This window comes from Anomaloglossus baeobatrachus, chromosome 1, assembly GCF_048569485.1.
Source record: "Anomaloglossus baeobatrachus isolate aAnoBae1 chromosome 1, aAnoBae1.hap1, whole genome shotgun sequence".
In the NCBI taxonomy this organism is placed as follows: Eukaryota; Metazoa; Chordata; class Amphibia; order Anura; family Aromobatidae; genus Anomaloglossus; species Anomaloglossus baeobatrachus.
In genome coordinates this window covers 748340613-748356342 of record NC_134353.1, presented here as the reverse complement: position 1 = coordinate 748356342, position 15730 = coordinate 748340613, and the positions used below count along the sequence as shown (strand labels likewise).

The window sequence follows — 15730 nt, the reverse complement described above, 5'->3', positions numbered from 1 at the left end:
ATTGAGAGAAACTAGTGTAGTGATGTTCTCTCAGCACAGAGACACTAGTGCAGTGCACTTTCCTCGGTAGAGAGATACACTAGTGCAGTGCTTTTACCTCAGCACTAAGAGACACTAGTGCAGTGCTCTTCTCTCAGTACTGAGAGATACTATTGCAGTGCTTTTCACTCAGCAGTGAGAGAACTACTACAGTGTTCTTCCTTCGACACTGAGACAGACTAGTGCAGTGCTCTTCTCTCAACAGTGAGAGACAATAGTGCAGGGCTGTTTCTTCAGCAGTAGGAGACATTAGTGCAATGCTGTTTGTTTGGCAATGGGAGACACTAGTGCTGTGCTCTTCCCTCAGCAGTGAGAGATATTAGTGCAATGTGAGACTCTAGTGCAGTGCTCTTCCCTCAACAGTGGGAGAAACTAGTGCAGTGCTCTTCCTTAAGCAGTGAGACACTGGTGCAATGCTGTTGCCTCAGCAATGGGAGACACTAATGCAGTGCTCTTCTTTCAGTAGTGAGAGCTATTTAGTGCTGTGCTCTTCCCTCAGCAGTGGGAAACACTAGTGCAGTGCTCTTCCCTCAGCAGTGAGAGACAGTAGTGCAGGGCTGTTTCTTTAGCAGTGAGGGAAACTAGTGCAGTGCGAGACACTAGGTCAGTTGTATTCCCTCAGCAGTGGGAAACACTACTGCAGTACTCTTCCCTCAGTTGTGAGAGATACTAGTGCAGTGCTGGTCCCTCAGCAGTGGGAGACAATAGAGCAGTGTTTTACCCTCAGTAGAGAGAGCGATTAGTGTTGTGCTCTTCCCTCAGCAGTGTGAGACACTAGTGCAGTGCTGTTTCCTCAGTAGCCAGTGGGAGACACTAGTGCAGTGCAGTGCTCTTCACTCATCAGCGAGGGACGCTAGTGCAGTGCTCTTCCTTTAGTAATGAGGGACACTAGTGCAGTGCTCATCTCTCAGCAGTGGGAGACGCTAGTGCAGTGCTCTTCTCTCAGCAGTGGGAGACGCTAGTGCAGTGCTCTTCTCTCAGCAGTGGGAGACGCTAGTGCAGTGCCCTTCTCTCAGCAGTGGGAGACGCTAGTGCAGTGTTCTTCCTTTAGTAATGAGGGACACTAGTGCAGTGCTCTTCTCTCAGCAGTGGGAGACGCTAGTGCAGTGCTCTTCTCTCAGCAGTGGGAGACGCTAGTGCAGTGCTCTTCTCTCAGCAGTGGGAGACGCTAGTGCAGTGCTCTTCTCTCAGCAGTGGGAGACGCTAGTGCAGTGCTCTTCCCTCAGCAGTGAGCACAGCCAGTGACGTGTTCCTCGGGAGTCCTGTGGAAGTTGCTTTCATTTCCAGCAGCTACAAGTACCGGTAGCACTTGTTCAGCGCCCGGCGCAGAGTGGAGCTGCTGCCTCCGGGGCGTCATGTCCTTCTGTGAGTACAGCACGGACAAGGAGCTGCGCATACGGAGCGCTCCCCTGGGCACACTGAAGTGGGCGATCTCTGCAGGAGTGCTCCTGTACCTGGGGTGAGTACACGGGCGTATGCCATTCTACAGGCTGGCATAGTTTACTAGTTTGTGTGTAAATCGGAACTCCCTACTCTCGCTGGCAGCAGTGAAGCGCAGTAATTATAGTGGCACTTTATGAGTTTCTGGGATCCACCAGCCATGAGCTGTGTCATTCTGGAGGAGCTGCATGTAAGTGCCCTATGTTAATATGTTCCTTCCTTCCAGCTGTCTTTCTTGTCTCCTTGTAGAATGATTTCTACAACTGATTGTCTTTTTTCCATATAATACAACCAGTAATGATCTGATCTTAAGTCAGTGCAGCTGAAATGGCCACTGCTAGGAAATGGTCATCGATATCATTTGAATTGTGGAAATTTTGATTTTGGTTTTGGACTTTAATGGCTCTTCTCGCACATTTTCATTGAGGCATATGCTAGTCAAATAGCTAAACAACAGTTGTTATCCTTGAGAGACGTTTAGATAGGTGATTGTGTAACAAAAATATGGTCAGTGGCCCTATCGCCTCTTCCAGCCAAAATGGGGTTCGGGCGAAAGCGCTGATGGGGCCGTTGGCTGTAATGGTGCAGATGGCGTCATAGTGTGCGCTGTCGTATATCATTTTCAGCCATATACACCAATCGGAGGCGAGCACCAACACATTATCTACTACGTTTTGGTACCCACACTGTAGCATGCAGCATGCATGGGACATTGGGAGGAGGGGGCAGCATGCATGGGACATTGGGAGGAGGGGGCAGCATGCATGGGACATTGTGAGGCGGGGGCAGCATGCATGGGACATTGTGAGGAGGGGGCAGCATGCATGGGACATTGTGAGGAGGGGGCAGCATGCATGGGACATTGTGAGGAGGGGGCAGCATGCATGGGACACTGTGAGGAGGGGGCAGCATGCATGGGACACTGTGAGGAGGGGGCAGCATGCATGGGACACTGTGAGGAGGGGGCAGCATGCATGGGACATTGTGAGGAGGGGGCAGCATGCATAAGACATTGTGAGGAGGGGGCAGCATGCATAAGACATTGTGAGGAGGGGGCAGCATGCATGGGACATTGTGAGGAGGGGGCAGCATGCATGGGACATTGTGAGGAGGGGGCAGCATGCATGGGACACTGTGAGGAGGGGGCAGCATGCATGTGTCAGGACCGGGAGGACTGGTAGGCCCAGGAGGTGGATCCACTGGACCATGCACCCCACCGGAGGGCAGCATACACTGCAGCCGGAGCACTGGCGAGGCAGGGACAGGTATAACCAGGTCACCAGGGTCACGGAGTACTTTAAGACGGTACAGAATGCTGGTACAGGTAACAGGACACGGTACAAGGGGACCTGAGGATCTAGCTCAAAAGACAAGGCTTCAAGACATGTTGATCAGGCCCCGCCCAGATGGAAAGGCCAGTCTTATATACCCAGCACAGCCCTATGTCATTTCCTGCTTCTGGTGTGCTGGGCCTATAAGACCAGGAGAATGGGCGCGGCCTGGTCCTATACAGACGCACTAGTCAGAGTCAGACTCCTGAGACCAGGAACAGAACCCAGGAGAGCACGAGGGGGGCGGTAGCCGTGACCGGAGGACACGTGGACCGGATCAGTGGTCACGGAGCGGTGCCGAGATGGTGCGACCGGGTCAATGGGTAAGGAGCGGTGTTGAGGCATCGGGAGCGTGACAGCATGGGACATTGTGAGGAGGGGGCAGCATGCATGGGACATTGTGAGGAGGGGGCAGCATGCATGGGACATTGTGAGGAGGGGGCAGCATGCATGGGACATTGTGAGGAGGGGGCAGCATGCATGGGACATTGTGAGGAGGGGGCAGCATGCATGGGACATTGTGAGGAGGGGGCAGTATGCATAAGACATTGTGAGGAGGGGGCAGCATGCATAAGACATTGTGAGGAGGGGGCAGCATGCATAAGACATTGTGAGGAGGAGGCAGCATGCATGGGACATTGTGAGGAGGGGGCAGCATGCATGGGACATTGTGAGGAGGGGGCAGCATGCATGGGACATTGTGAGGAGGGGGCAGCATGCATGGGACACTGAGGAGCGGGCAGCATGCATGGGACATTGGGAGGAGGGGGCAGCATGCATGGGACATTGTGAGGAGGGGGCAGCATGCATGGGACATTGTGAGGAGGGGGCAGCATGCATGGGACATTGTGAGGAGGGGCAGCATGCATGGGACACTGAGGAGCGGGCAGCATGCATGGGACCTTGGGAGGAGGGGGCAGCATGCATGGGACATTGGGAGGAGGGGGCAGCATGCATGGGACATTGGGAGGAGGGGGCAGCATGCATGGGACATTGTGAGGAGGGGGAAGCATGCATGGGACATTGTGAGGAGGGGGCAGCATGCATAAGACATTGTGAGGAGGGGGAAGCATGCATGGGACATTGGGAGGAGGGGGCAGCATGCATGGGACATTGGGAGGAGGGAGCAGCATGCATGGGACATTGTGAAGAGGGGGCAGCATGCATGGGACATTGTGAGGAGGGGGCAGCATGATGTGAGGTCAATGTGCAGATCATATTTCATAATTGAGGAAGGTGTGGTGGGTATAGTTTATAAGGGAGGGCAGTGTGTAGTTTATTAGGGGCAGTGTGACAGTCACAGTATATAAGTGGAGACGGTGTGGTGGGAATATTTTATACTCATGCTATGTTTTGATGTGCCTGTGGTGATCCCCATTGGGGGGGGGGGGGGTTAGTGCCCTTCGTTTCTCATTGATACTTTTTCAAGTGTTTTACAGAGTAGATCTGCCTCAAAAAGAGGTTGTGTGCGAAAACTCACAGTGTTATGTTGTCACTAAGGGGCGCGACCACTTAAAGTGCCTAGGGCAGCACGAAGGCAAAATACAGCCCTGCCCACACACCTAGGATTATATGGCCGAACACAATGCATGACAGCACACTGTGACCTCGTCTGCATCCTTATAGTCAGAGACTACCTCAGTGCATAACCTGACCCTGTTTTGCAGGGGAAAGGGGGTGCTTGGAGGTAAAAGGCTACTTTCACACTACGTTTTTTTAACATGCGCCCTGAACGTTTTTTTGCTGCAAAAGCGGATCCAGTGCAAATACGTTTTCATTTCAGTGCATTTGCGTCAACATGCGTTGAAATGCGCTTGCGTGCAGTATAGTGAGGATCCAGCAAGTTGCAGTATTTTAACATTTTTCAAAAACGCTACTTGTAGAGTGTTTGAACTGCGTCCAAATACTGTTTGCCACTGAATCCTGGCTATACTGCACGCAATCGCATGTGAACGGTGGCATGCTGATAGACAGGATCCTGTTGGGCAGAAACCAGCCTGGCGTGATCACAGAGTCTCTCTCTCTGTCTGTCAGTCTCTCTCTGTCTGTCGGTCTCTCTCTGTCTGTCGGTCTCTCTCTGTCTGTCGGTCTCTCTCTGTCTGTCGGTCTCTCTCTGTCTGTCGGTCTCTCTCTGTCTGTCGGTCTCTCTCTGTCTGTCGGACTCTCTCTGTCTGTCGGACTCTCTCTGTCTGTCGGACTCTCTCTGTCTGTCGGTCTCTCTCTGTCTGTCGGTCTCTCTCTGTCTGTCGGACTCTCTCTGTCTGTCGGACTCTCTCTGTCTGTCGGACTCTCTCTGTCTGTCGGACTCTCTCTGTCTGTCGGACTCTCTCTGTCTGTCGGACTCTCTCTGTCTGTCGGTCTCTCTCTGTCTGTCGGTCTCTCTCTGTCTGTCGGTCTCTCTCTGTCTGTCGGTCTCTCTCTGTCTGTCGGTCTCTCTCTGTCTGTCGGTCTCTCTCTGTCTGTCGGTCTCTCTCTGTCTGTCGGTCTCTCTCTGTCTGTCGGTCTCTCTCTGTCTGTCGGTCTCTCTCTGTCTGTCGGTCTCTCTCTGTCTGTCGGTCTCTCTCTGTCTGTCGGTCTCTCTCTGTCTGTCGGTCTCTCTCTGTCTGTCGGTCTCTCTCTGTCTGTCGGTCTCTCTCTGTCTGTCGGTCTCTCTCTGTCTGTCGGTCTCTCTCTGTCTGTCGGTCTCTCTCTGTCTGTCGGTCTCTCTCTGTCTGTCGGTCTCTCTCTGTCTGTCGGTCTCTCTCTGTCTGTCGGTCTCTCTCTGTCTGTCGGTCTCTCTCTGTCTGTCGGTCTCTCTCTGTCTGTCGGTCTCTCTCTGTCTGTCGGTCTCTCTCTGTCTGTCGGTCTCTCTCTGTCTGTCGGTCTCTCTCTGTCTGTCGGTCTCTCTCTGTCCGTCGGTCTCTCTCTGTCCGCCGGTCTCTCTCTGTCCGCCGGTCTCTCTCTGTCTGATGGTCTCTCTCTGTCTGTCGGTCTCTCTCTGTGGGTCTCTCTCTCTCTGTGGGTCCCTCTCTCTCGGTCTCTCACTGTCGGTCTCTATCTCTCTCTGTCGGTCTCTCCCTCCCCCCCTCTCTCTCATACTCACCGAGCACGGGCACGGCGCTGCACAGCAGTCACATTGCTTTGGCGACTTCTCCTCTTTTGAAAATGCCGGCCGCTTATTATTCCATCTCGAATTCCCTGCTTCCCCGCCCACCGGTGCCTATGATTTGTTGCAATCAGACACGCCCCCACGCTGAGTGACAGCTGTCTCACTGCAACCAATCACAGCCGCCGGTGGGTGGGTCTATATCGTGCAGTAAAATAAATAATTTAAAAAAAAACAACGTGCGGTCCCCCCCAATTTTGATACCAGTCAAAGTAAAGCCACACGGCTGAAGGCTGGTATTCTCAGGATGGGGAGCCCCACGTTATGGGGAGCCCCCCAGCCTAAAAATATCAGCCAGCAGCCGCCCGGAATTGCCGCATCCATTAGATGCGACAGTCCCGGGACTCTACCCGGCTCATCCCGAATTGCCCTGGTGCGGTGGCAATCGGGGTAATAAGGAGTTAATGGCAGCCCATAGCTGCCGTTAAGTCCTAGGTTAATCATGGCAGGCGTCTATGAGACACCCCCCTCATAATTAACCTGTAAGTGAAAGTAAATAAAGACATACACCCGAAAAAATCCTTTATTTGGAATAAAAGGAAAAAAAACCTCTTTCACCACTTTATTAAAATCCCCAAATACCCCTCCAGTTTAGGCGTAATCCACACGAGGTCCCACAACACTTTCAGCTCTGCTACATGAAGCTGACAGGAGCAGCAGTAGAACACCGCCGCTCACTGTGAGCTCCACGGAGCAACTGAAGTGAGTCGCGCTGTCAGCGGTGACGTCACTCAAGTAGTGCCGGTGTGTGCGGTGATGATGGGTGCGGTAGTGCCTGAGTGTGTGCAGTGATGATGGGGGCAGTAGTGCCTGCGTGTGTGCGGTGATGATGTGTGTGGTAGTGCCTGAGTGTGTGTGGTGATGATGGGGGCCTTAGTGCCTGGTTGTGGGCGGTGATGATGGGGGCGGTAGTGCCTGGCTGTGGGTGGTGATGATGGGTGCGGTAGTGCCGGTGTGTGTGCAGTGATGATCGGTGCGGTAGTCCCGGTGTGTGTGCGCGGTGATGATGGGTGCGGTAGTGCCGGTGTGTGTGCGGTGACAGCTTTCAGTCATAGTGGTGAGACCAGAGTGGCTACAGGCATCTCTCACTTTGATTGACAACTCACTCTACACAGATGCACTGCAGAACCGGCTGTCAGTCAAAGTGCCAGGCCATGATTACAGCCGCCACTCACAATGCTGTAGTCGCCACTATGACTGAAAGCCAGTAGCTTGTTGGAGAAATACATTTCCTTTCATTGTGGTGACCGGGCAGTATTAAAATGTTATTCACCTGCAGATTGACTCTATATCTGCAGATTAATAGCATTTAGAGCCTGGACAGGTTTCTTTTAATCCAGATGACTAATAGCTTAGAAAAAATGTTTCATGTATACACACATTTAGAATAATTTCACTTGTCAAACAGACCGATTTCACTGACTGGTCACATGAAGCCTCATCAGCTACACACATCCTTGTATGAAGAATCAGTGCTTTAAAAATAGAAGAGAGAAACTGTGATCTGGCCGCCTGTTTCCTGTGGTAAGCACTGCTTCCGATTCTGAGTGTAAACCGGTGTGTGGAGAAAATAATAATAAAAAAGCAGAATATTAGTCAATATTCCAATTCAGCATAAATACAAATTTTGTTCTGAAGTGTGGGGAGACCCTGTTAAAAGCTGCTATTTGTTTATTTAACAACACTTTAGTATATAGTACAATGAAGGGATGGAACGGTGCGTCAGTGATTAGCAATGTTGCAAAGTGATCATGCACTATATTACGGGCAGTACATTGAGGTCCTATAAGTCGGGGACTACATCAGGCTACATAAGCTGTTCTTCCGATCATGCGCAGTGCTCCTCTCTGAAGCCGGGACGCATACACCCTGCTTTGGAGCATGCCCTGAAGCTGCCGAAATGAGCCGTGTGTATGCTCAAGATTTCCAGTAGCTGCGATGACGCCGGGTCTTGGAAATCATGTGATCATGGCCACAGGGGCCTGATAACATGGAAAGAAGACCGACTAGTCTAGGGAAACAACACCCCTTCAACCATACCTCCCAACCGTCCCGGATTCTGCGGGACTTGCATGATTTATCAGGTCTGTCCCGCACTCCCGCGGCTCACAGCTGATGTCCCGGCTCCTCCCCTCAGTGGAGTGAATAAATTAAATTATCATTGGCTCTGGATTTTCAGGGCGGCCGGGACTCGAACTCATGGAACTGTGAGTTCATTGTTTCAAAGGCAGCAGCTTTACCACTGAGCTACTGCCTGTATTGAAAGCAATAGGAAGATTTTGTTATCTTGACCTCTATAGTGCAGGTGAGACACCAGAAGCAGATTATTCAGCTGCAAAGATGGATGGAGGGATGGATGAATGGAGGGATGAATGGAGGGATAGAGGGAGGGATGGATGGATGATAGAGGGATGAATGGAGGGATAGAGGGAGGGATGAATGGAGGGATAGAGGCAGGGATGGATGGATGATAGAGGGATGAATGGAGGGATAGAGGGAGGGATGAATGGAGGGATAGAGGGAGGGATGGATGGATGATAGAGGGATGAATGGAGGGATAGAGGGAGGGATGGATGGATGAATGGAGGGATGAATGGAGGGATAGAGGGAGGGATAGAGGGATGAATGGAGAGATAGAGGGAGGGATAGAGGGAGGGATGGATGATAGAGGGATGGATGATAGAGGGATATATAGATACACGACAGACAATAGATAGATAGAGATAGAATCATAGATAGATAGAATCATAGATAGATAGAATCATAGATAGATAGAGAGAGAATCATAGATAGAGGGATAGAGATAGATAGATAGAGGGATAGATAGAGGGATACATAGATAGATAGATAAATACTGTATCTCAATGTTGGTGAAAGAGTCAGAATTCATTTGTTCCCATAAAACTACTATAAAGAAATGAGGAAAAAAATACAAATACAATTTTTTTTTTTTATCTTCACCACCTTGGATTCAAACCAGCAACGTTCAAAACTTGTGTCCAGCAACCTCCTGGCTTTCCTAGCTGCTCTAGCTGTTGAGCCACTAGGATTGATGATATCAGAGGGAGGATTTCACATAAATGAACCTACAATGCAGCCTCTTACACAGCAGATTACACAGGACACAGCTCCATTGTACAGAGCAGCATCTCTATGTCCTGTATTCTAGAGGGAGAGGAAAAGAGGATTTTTTTTTCTTCTAATAAAGTTACTAAAAATAATTAAAAAAAATAGAATAATGTAATTTTATTGCACTTTTTTATAAAATAATAAACATCACAAATCAGCAAATAACATGGACATATTTGGTGTCCCTGTAATCGTAATGACCTGAACAACACAGGGAACAGATTATTTATGGGGATCGGTAAATGGCGGGAAAAAAAAGGCGCAATTTATTATTTTTCTTTATTAAAACCCATAAAAAATGTAATAAAAATGGATCACTCAGGCCGTGTTCACACATAGCGTAAATGCGGCATTTTTTCTGCAGGTGTCCGCTCCACGAGGGAAATAACAATGTTCTCTGATTATTGCGTGTTTGCGGTATTTTTTATACATTGTCCCCCTTATTTGATACATGTTTGTTGCAGATGTGAATCCTGAAGCTTATAAAGAAAGAAACACCAAATGCGCACAGTTCAGCGGCGTCTTTCCACGCACCGGGGGCGGAGATTTCAGGACGTCTCATCCACTTTGCTTGGACAATTAGTCCATATTCACATGTAGTGTAAATGCTGCATTTTTTTCTGCTGTTTCTTTGCACATTTATTCTGCTGTGTTTAATTGTCCAAGTAAAGTGGATGTGATTCCATGAAAAGACGCCGCTGAATTCTGCGGTTTTCGGGGGGGGGTTTCTATGTGGAGCTTAAAAAAATGCAGGAAAAAGCTTCTCTGTACAATAAAAACACTTAAAAACGCAGATTCACATCTGAACCAAAAACGCATTAAATAATGGAGAAAAGGCAGAAAAAATGCAGCAAAAATGGAAAAAACAGAGAAGATTGTTATTGTGTAGTACGGTGCAGACAGAAACAAAAAGAAACAGAATTTATGCAACGTGTGAACACAGATTGATAGGCACAAATAATCAGCATGTCAAATAGTGACACAGAAATATAAAAAAATTCTGACTGCTATAAATATGAATAAACAGTCCAGGGCATCTGCTGAATGACCCTTACTGCCAAATGGGTGTGGCTAGGGGTGTGGCTAGGGGGCGTGGTCAAAATTTGCCGCGGTGCACTGCGCGCGCCGCATACTTTGTCCCTCTTTCCTTTCTTGAAAAGTTGGGAGGTATGCTTCAACTAGTCACAGGCCTAATTACCATAAGAAGAGTGAGGTTTATAAATGCTTTTTTTTTTTTTTTTTTTTTTTTTTTAAACGTTGACTTTAGTAAATAGCATGATGCAGGGCAGGGGATTTTAGTACACAGATGTGAATACTGCTGGGTTAGAAGTACAAAAACCAGAATTTTTCAGCTCACCCAATCTTGTACAATCAGGAACTACTTGGAAGCTTGTGGTCCCAGACAGTGCAAGGAAACAGATTTCGGCCAAAAATCCAAATAGAGATTCAAAAAGAGAAAATTTCCAGCATCCAAAGTCCAGCGTTATAAGAAATCCATAACTTTATTATCAAAAATAGAAATCACTTCATGCTAAAAACATAGATCCATTGTAGCAATCAAAGAGGACATGTTTCGGATATCATCCTTATTCAACATCTAACTAACAAAAGCTGGACCTAGCTATAGGCCACCACGACATCCCATACCTCCACAACGCCCCAGTGACGAGTAACAGGTACCAGACCGGACCTGAACCCCCTGCCCCCCTGGGTGCCACAAATACGCAAAGATTCATAGCAACAAGCCTCTATAACATGCCTACATCATTGGATAAGGCTTAAAGGGAACCTGTAAGGTCCAATATGCACCCAGAACTACTAACAGTTCTGGGTGCATATTGCTAATCCCTGCATCTAGTAGCACACATAAAGAGATCTTTAGAAAATGTATTTCTAAAGATCCTTTATAATATGCTAATGAGCGCAGGGACTAGTCGTAAGGGTGTTACTTCCCCCGACTAGTCCACCCTATTAGTATGTTAGCACACCCACAGGGACGTGCTAACATGCTATTCAGTGCCCATTGCCTAGCGTCATCAGTGGTGCCGCACGTAACTGTGTCCGTTGTCACAGCTTCAGGCGCTGGGTTTAGGCTCAGTGCACATGATCAGTTTCTGGCACTTCGGGTAATGCGCACTAGACCTCTGTGAAGCCGGGACGCCTACACCCGGCTTCATACTGCGCATGACCGGAAGTTCGGTTTAATTTTGATCATGCACTCTGAAGGAATGTAAACAGAATTTGATAAAGAAATTCTGGTTGCATGAGCTGGGAAGCTAGTTATAACTACATGAAGAGACAGCTGTTCTGTAGGCAGCACTGCAGCCAATCACTAAGCTCTGTGGCTCTGCTGCTGTAGATTACACAAATCATTGAGCTCAGTGATGTCACCGCTGCAGTCAATCAACAAAGACCTGGGCAGTGGTGGAGTGATGGTGCTGGTCCCCGGGAGGGTAAGTAAAGCTCAGTTTGTTGTTTTATATATCACTGAGCCTGTATGATAAAAATTAGTTTAAATGGGACAACCCCTTTAAATCTTTAAATTTAAAAATGGGAAGTCTGCTTCATTAAGATGATTTCCTTTAAAGGGAATTGTCACCCTTGAGGTTTTTTTACTTATTAATATGGGCATACAGGCAGCATAGAGGTGAAATTAGCCGTACCTGACATCAGATGCAAGGCCAAAAATCCCGCGTCTCCGCATCCTGCCTGCTGTCCCTCCTCCGCACTGTGAAGTCACAGTGACACCCTGGCGCCTAAGCACATCAAAATTGAACACTGTGCCTTCTCGTGGGCAGTCTTCAGTTTTGTTGTGTTCTGGTGCTTGGCAGTCACTGCGACTTCACAATGCAGGGGAGAGACAGCAAGCAGGATGCGCAGGATTTCTGGCCGTGCGCCTGATGTCACAGGGACTCCAAAGAGAAGGGGAGGAATAATCCTGCATAATGAAGACTGGAGGCTGGCTTATCTTCCGGGCAGCACATGCCTAATAGCCTGGAACATAGAAGATATAAAAGATGATTTTTCCAAAACGACCCCTCATCCAGGAGGTATACAGGTATGGCTTCTTTCAGCTCTATGCTACCTGGATGTCCATATTAGTAACTAAAACTCAAGTGTGACAGATTCCCTTTAAAGCATTAAATAAGTGTACCACCCCGCGCTCGGCTGCAGCCGAGCCGCTCGGATCCGGGCTCGTTGGTGGGTGGCTCGAGCGCCTCCGGACCCGGGGTCACTTCGCTCTGAAAGGGGTGCTGGCGCTTTTGGAGGGGGGTAGGTAGGTGCACGGCCGGAGCCGTGTTTGATTCGTGACGCCACCCACGGGTTGTGGTGAAGTTGGGCACCACCGCTGCGATTACTGGACACCCGGGGGAGATGGTAGTGCAGCAAAATGTTAACCCCCTCCATGGGTAGGAATGATGGCCCCGGGACCCATTGAGGACAGCTGGGCGGTGCAGGGCGGTGCGCGGCCGGATGAAGAAGGTAAAAACAATTAACAAATATACTAACATATTTACAAGTATGATTACTTTTGGTTCATCCCAAGACGGGAGGCACTAGGCTTTAACGTTGCAAACATATAAAAGACATTTTAATTAAACAGGAACGGGATGGGACCGGGTCCCTTCATTTGCCCACCCAAGCAAACCTAGCCCTGATGCTGCCTCTAGGAACCAGGTCAGCACCCCTTTTCCCCAGTCCAGGAATCGGGTTCAGGTCTGGGTATTGCCCATACGGGCCGGGTAAAAAGTTCCTTACCCGGCAGTCTCTCAGAGGCCCCACATCCAGGGGACCCCTGGCCCGGAGGGTTGTCCTTGGTCTGCATGGTGACGGGACCTCGGGCTCCTCTGCCGCAGGCCCTTCCTCCAACCAGCCTCCCCAGGGACTGTGGGACCTGGAAGGGTGGTCCGGGATTATTTACAAGCCCAAAAGTTTTTGGGTGGCTTGCGAGTTCTCAGTCATGTTCAATAAACGGGCAGTAACAGGGGTCAAACAAAGTCCCAACGGGGACGGGCAGTATGGTAGCCGGGAACCACTACCTCTTAACATTCTTCTTCATCCTCATGGTCAGAGGGTGGCAGAGAGGGGCGGACGTGCAGTTGAGCACCCATGTATGCCCTTCTTACACCCAAGGCTTGCATTGAGATCTGGGGCAGCCCCACAGGCGCCGCCGTTTCTTCCGGGCGCTGGGACACCTGGAGTTTGCCGATTTCACCGTGAGCGGGCCCTGTCTCCTGACGGGTCGGCAGGTCTGGAAGGGTTTGCATGGCCTTATCCTACCGGTGTGCCTTCCATGAGGCGGGCCTCTCATTTGCCTGCACCTCAACCACCATCTTTGCATCTCCTGCTTCCAACCTAAAGCTTGCTGCATCGACTCGACCCGTACCTGGATACAGAACTGCGCCAGCTTCCTCTCCTACCACGTCGCCGTCCCCGGTGGCAACCGATCCCATGCCGCCTCAGCTCCAGCATCCAGGGCGGGAGCTGCGGCCTCCTCGTCAGTCGCCCCCTCTGGCTCCGAGCTGGCTGTCGGGAGGTCTTCTGAGCCAGGCGCCGTTCCTGTCGCGGCCGGGCAGACTGCCGGGGCCGACATCCTTCCTGCGGCGGGCGGTTCGCCGCCAGCTGTTGCACGGGGAGTCACCACCGGAGCCTCTGGACCCGCCACTCCTGCGACCGGAGCAGGAGCTGCAACCACCTCTTCCTCGCCGGTGGCGTCCCGTGCGGGCGCCGCCGCTCCAGCGGTTGGCGCGGGGCCGGCATCAGGCTTGGGAGCAGACATCCTCCATCTGCTCCCCATTGGTATTTTCGCGGCCTCCATCTCTCCGGCCGGTAAGTTTCGCTTTTCGACCTCTCGCTTTGCTGCACGGCCGCGTTCCCAGGGGGCGGGGCTTCAGTTTTTCGCGCCCTTTCTGCGGGGAAGAAGACTCTGGCGGGAATCTTCGCGGCAAAAGATGGCGGCAAGATGGCAGATTCTGAGAATTTCGCAACGGATCACCGCTGACTTCACTTCAAGGCACACTTCACTAGGTAAGTATCCTGTTCAAGACGCCAGAAGAGTCGATGTGTACCGCCCGCTGCAGCTGAGCCGCTCGGATCCGGGCTCGTTGGTGGGTGGCTCGAGCGCCTCCGGACCCGGGGTCACTTCGCTCTGAAAGGGGTGCTGGCGCTTTTGGAGGGGGTAGGTAGGTGCACGGCCGGAGCCGTGTTTGAGTTCGTGATGCCACCCACGGGTTGTGGTGAAGTTCGGCACCACCACTGCGATTACTGGGCACCCGGGGGAGATGGTAGTGCAGAAAGATGTTAACCCCTCCGTGGGTAGGGATGATAGCCCCGGGACCCGTTGGGGACAGCTGGGCGGTGCGCGGCCGGATGGCACTGTTGTACTCACCTATGGTCCAGACCTCAATCAGTTAATTAACTCAGTCCAGTGGATTCTGGACCTCGTTTCAGGGTCTGACTACACCCCTTTGTGCTCGGGTTTCCGAGTCGGTTCCCCGGGTCGGTACCGGCGGGCCACTACCCTGTCTCGGTCCACCACGGTTCCACCGAGCCGTCTTCCCGGCTCCTGCAGGCTAAGGCCACCGTTTGCCTCTTAGCCAAGGTACCAGGGCTCCTACCTTGGCACCTGTCAGTTAGTTGCAGACCTGACACACAGGCCTGCCTCCTCTTAACTTCACCTCCACTAACAGACTGTCCGACTAAACCGAACTGTGTTTCCTGCCTCAGGCCCTTTGAACTCCTCGGTGGGCGTGGCTAACCACCTGGCTCCGCCCCCTGGTGTGTCCTTCAAGCACTGAGAGAGGGGACTAGGGTTTAAAGTTTGGCTAATGACACCTTATTGGGGGACAGGTGTAGTGCAGGGGTCTATCTGTGACTACCTGGCTAGTCAAGGGCGTCACATAAGCAATAAATAAACTACAAGCTAGTAAGACACCTCTGCTATATGTTTTCCACCCATTGTCAGCTTTAGGCCGGCGTCACACTAGTGATTGACTCGCACGATTGCAATGCGAGAAAATCTCGCATTGCACTCGAACCAATGTTAAGCAATGAGGCAGCTCCGATCCCCTTTTTTTTTCTCAGCTAAAATCAGACTGAGAAAAAAAATCGGAGCATGCTCCGATTTTTAGAGTTTCTCGAGTGAGTCACTCCAATGCAAGTCTATGGGTGCGAGAAAAAAAACGGATATCACACGGACCATCCTAGTGACATGCGTTTTTCCAAATACATTTATCGCATGTTGCAGAGAACACAGTAAATGAATGAGGGCTGTCAATGTCGGTCAATCTCTCTCTCTCTGTCGGTCTCTATCTCTCACTGTCGGTCTCTCCCTCTCACCCACTCTCTCATACTCACCGATCACCGGCGTGGCACTGCACAGCTGTCACAAAGCTCCGGCGGCTTTTCCTCTTTTGAGGAGATACATTATCTGTAATTTTGTAGTTTAACATAATCATAATGTATTGTATTATATGATTACTGATTATCTGTTCTTGTTATTAAAAACTAATAAAAAGAAGGTTAGAAAAAAAACAAACCACCCTCTTTCACCACTTTATTAAAATCACCAAATACTACTCCAAGTCCGACTTAATCCACAGAGGTCCCACGACACTTTCAGCTCTGCTACATCGGAGGCTGACAG

The 15730-nt window shown here is 50.5% G+C and overlaps 1 protein-coding gene across 1 annotated transcript in view; it reads left to right on the top strand.

The window, feature by feature from the left end:
• Window positions 1-1272: 1272 nt before the first annotated feature.
• P2RX7 (purinergic receptor P2X 7) overlaps window positions 1273-15730 on the top strand; it is a 109375-nt gene continuing 94917 nt past the window's right edge. The window contains exon 1 of the mRNA XM_075341830.1: window positions 1273-1498. Within this exon, the coding sequence (XP_075197945.1) occupies window positions 1395-1498 (104 nt within the window). The 5' untranslated portion in view covers window positions 1273-1394. The remainder of the gene's footprint in view (window positions 1499-15730) is intronic.